The sequence below is a fragment of the Limulus polyphemus genome, unplaced genomic scaffold, assembly GCF_000517525.1.
Source record: "Limulus polyphemus unplaced genomic scaffold, Limulus_polyphemus-2.1.2 Scaffold8749, whole genome shotgun sequence".
NCBI lineage: Eukaryota > Metazoa > Arthropoda > Merostomata > Xiphosura > Limulidae > Limulus > Limulus polyphemus.
This window is the reverse complement of record NW_013674359.1, coordinates 9,921-13,922: the sequence shown is the minus strand read 5'-3', so window position 1 is coordinate 13,922 and position 4,002 is coordinate 9,921. Positions and strand designations below refer to the sequence as shown.

At 37.3% G+C, this 4,002-nt stretch overlaps 1 protein-coding gene across 1 annotated transcript in view; it reads left to right on the top strand.

Annotated features, from left to right (window-relative positions):
• LOC111083249 overlaps positions 1-4,002 on the top strand; it is a gene marked incomplete at its 3' end in the record, with an annotated part of 26,242 nt that overhangs the window by 13,544 nt on the left and 8,696 nt on the right. The window contains exons 10-11 of the mRNA XM_022379626.1: positions 1,221-1,481; positions 2,603-2,787. Of these exons, the coding sequence (XP_022235334.1) occupies positions 1,221-1,481; positions 2,603-2,787 (446 nt within the window). The remainder of the gene's footprint in view (positions 1-1,220; positions 1,482-2,602; positions 2,788-4,002) is intronic.

Sequence of the window (4,002 nt, the reverse complement as noted above, 5' to 3'; positions counted from 1 at the left end):
AAGTTTTTCTTCATTACCCATTTAAGCCGTCTCCAGCCATTATTAGTCTCAAAGTGGGTTCCTCGTCATCGAATGTAACTACATACTAATTATAAAAACGTTTCACAAAAGACCAAACAATAAATATTGCCACAGTTAGAAGTATCTATGTCTATACATAAATATAAAAAGAAGTTTATCAATGTCTATATAATGGATATGATTCTCTTTGATACAGGTAATCCTCGATTTACGAATGGTAGTTTTTTTTTCGCTATAACGTAATTAACTTTAATGGGCATGTCTTTCACCTCGAATTCGCATTTTTTGCTGTAACCAAAATTTACGTAAAAGTCGTAAGAATACTTTGCCCTCCGAAGATCGCCAGTAACCCTCTTAATCCTCCCGTTATCTCAACAAGCAAACCCTCATCTACTTTTCTTGGCGAGTACAGTAGACTATCTCTTGTATTTTATTAATGAAAATTTCTCTTTATCTCCGATTTTTGTTTAAGTTATTTGTGACCGTATTTTTCTCATGTTATAATGGAAGAAAATGTTACGTGGCCAAATTTTGGGGGTCAGGAATTCATCCGCTATTTTTTACCTTTAAAATAATGGGAAAAAACAATTTTCGATTGTACGTTTTTTTTTTGTTTTTTTTTGCGTTAGACGTTAGGTTCTCCAAGAACGTTACCATTTCGTAAATCGAGAGATACCAGTATGTAATTGTACATACATTGTTCATAATGTCATATTTACCCACAATATCGGCCCGGGTGAGGCCCAGTTGATAGCCTACCACACTCTGAAACTGTGAGTTCCTGGTTCGCGTCCCGTTGCTGTTAGAGGAAAATCACACTCCGGACTCTGAGCTCATGAGGTCAAATCCAATTATTCGGTCTGACAAACTTTATTCGACAGTTGGTTGGTGGTGTTAACTAGCTGCCTTTCCTCTAGTCTATCAATTCATAGTTAAATACGACTAGAGCAAATAGTTCTTGTGTAGCTTTACGTTTTTGAAGCTCAATAAAGCAAAACATTTGTTAATCTGGTCAAGATGGGGAGCCAAACTCAAAGTTTTAAGAGGGTGTTGGAGTAACTGGCTCACTCACTCGAGCGTGTACTGAAAAGTTACTTAACGATACAACTAGTGACATAATAGATCAAAATTCTTCAGTGTTTATGACGTTCCAAGTTATCTATCACATCATATATTTATTTGTATATATGATTTTACAGGGAACGCCTCCCATCCATACGAGAACAATGACGTCACCTGATAATTTAGATTTCATTTTGACTGAGTTCATCATAATCTGGAGCTCCTCCCCTAATACAACAGAGGGTGTGTACAAAATGAGTTGTCTTGCTGTTCTGGAAGACAACTCGACTGTTCTTTTACATAATTCCGGCATGAGTCCTGTAAGCGTTGTAAACCTCACAAAGTGGAAAGTCACTCCTAAAGGTCCAACAAGTTTCTTCGCTGGTGACAAAAAGAAGGTAAGTTTCCTGAATCAGTTTCTACACTGACGACATAACAGAAGTAAGTTTCCTGAATCAGTTTCTACACTGACGACATAACTAGAAGTAAGTTTCCTGAATCAGTTTCTACACTGACGACATAACAGAAGTAAGTTTCCTGAATCAGTTTCTACACTGACGACATAACAGTTCTCCAGTTTCTGAGTGTGATCTACAAGGTAGGTTCTCCAGTTTCTGAGTGTGATCTACAGGGTAGGTTCTCCAGTTTCTGAGTGTGATCTACAGGGTAGGTTCTCCAGTCTCTGAGTGTGATCTACAAGGTAGGTTCTCCAGTTTCTGAGTGTGATCTACAGGGTAGGTTCTCCAGTTCCTCAGTTTCTGAGTATGATCTACAGGGTAGGTTCTCCAGTTTCTGAGTGTGATCTACAAGGTAGGTTCTCCAGTTTCTGAGTGTGATCTACAAGGTTGGTTCTCCAGTTCCTCAGTTTCTGAGTGTGACCCACAGGGTAGGTTCTCCAGTTTCTGAGTGTGATCTACAAGGTAGGTTCTCCAGTTCCTCAGATTCTGAGTGTGATCTACTTGGTAGGTTCTCCAGTTTCTGAGTGTGATCTACAAGGTAGGTTCTCCAGTTTTTGAGTGTGATCTACAAGGTAGGTTCTCCAGTTCCTCAGTCTCGGAATGAGAATAATTTAGGGAACTTACTTCCGTTTTGACGTCAATGTAGATACTGATTGAGAAAACTTATTTTCGCTATGTCGTAGTGTAGAAACTTAAACAGGAAACTTACTTTAAACGTACTCGCTGGTATATCTACTCTGTATTTCTTTGATGGCAGATTATTTAAGAACAGATTTTCTGTAGATAACTGAATATAATGTCTCTCTTTTTTTTAAGTTAATAATAATACAACAAATGAGTCATGTTTATGGTTTCGAAGTTTCCCATTGGTTGAAAGAAGGAGATCTGGGTAATATCCTTTTCTGACTGTTATCAAAAACTGAGCAACCTATGAGACTCCCTCATTATTGATAATCACGATTGTAAAATGGGGACAGTTATATGTATTCCTACTTCGAAGAATGAAGGGGACGTTCCCACCTCAAGCGATCTTTGCCTACAAGTATAATATTTATTTCTAGGTTCTGCTACAAGTATTAGAAGACAGACCGGTTTTACCAATCGCATGTTTTGCATCTCCTTCGACGGACACGTTTCCTGTCCACAAGATATCTGAGAATGTCTATCTTTGTGACCTGTCAGTTCTACAAAAGTGCACAACTATTTTTATTGGACTTGGTTTCAGTAAAAATGTTGAGAATACTTGGTAAGTTTTTCTCAGATTTCCTACTTCAACATCCAATTACAGTAATCAGTACCGGCGGAAGCGGGTAACTTTACCCGAGGCGAACTTCCGGGAAAGTTTTAACTATTTACTCGGTCTACGCTAACGTGTCACGTGCCGAATTTCCGGGAAGGTTTTAGCTACTTACTTGGTCTACGCTAACGTGTCACGTGCCGAACTTCCGGGAAAGTTTTAGCTATTTACTCGGTCTACGCTAACGTGTCACGTGCCGAATTTCCGGGAAAGTTTTAGCTACTTACTTGGTCTACGCTAACACGTCACGTGCCGAACTTCCGAGAAAGTTTTGGTTAATTATTCGGTCTACGCTAACGCGTCACGTGCCGAACTTCCGGGAAAGTTTTGGTTACTTACTCGGTCTACGCTAACGCGTCACGAGCCGAACTTCCTGGAAAGTACAACAATCATTGATCTGATCACTTTAGTAAAGTTTTTGTGCCCAGTTTACCAGATGTTTATTGTATAACAACCATTGATCTGATCACTTTAGTAAACCTATTGTACCCAACTTACCAGATGTTTATTGTACAACAACCATTGATCTGATCACTTTAGTAAAGCTTTTGTACCCAACTTACCAGATGTTTATTGTACAACAACCATTGATCTGATCACTTTAGTAAAGCTATTGTACCCAGTTTACCAGATGTTTATTGTACAACAACCATTGATCTGATCAGTTTAGTAAAGCTAAACAGGAACTAATCTATGTTTTACATACACTAGTATTTCAGGAACTAATCTATGTATTACATACACTAGTATTTCAGGAACTATTCTATGTATTACATACACTAGTATTTTAGGAACTAATCTATGTATTACATACACTAGTATTTCAGGAACTAATCTATGTATTACATACACTAGTATTTCAGGAACTAATCTATGTATTACATACACTAGTATTTCAGGAACTAATCTATGTTTTACATACACTAGTATTTTAGGAACTAATCTATGTATTACATACACTAGTATTTCAGGAACTAATCTATGTATTACATACACTAGTATTTCAGGAACTAATCTATGTATTACATACACTAGTATTTTAGGAACTAATCTATGTATTACATACACTAGTATTTCAGGAAATAATCTATGTATTACATACACTAGTATTTTAGGAACTAATCTATGTATTACATACACTAGTATTTCAGGAACTAATCTATG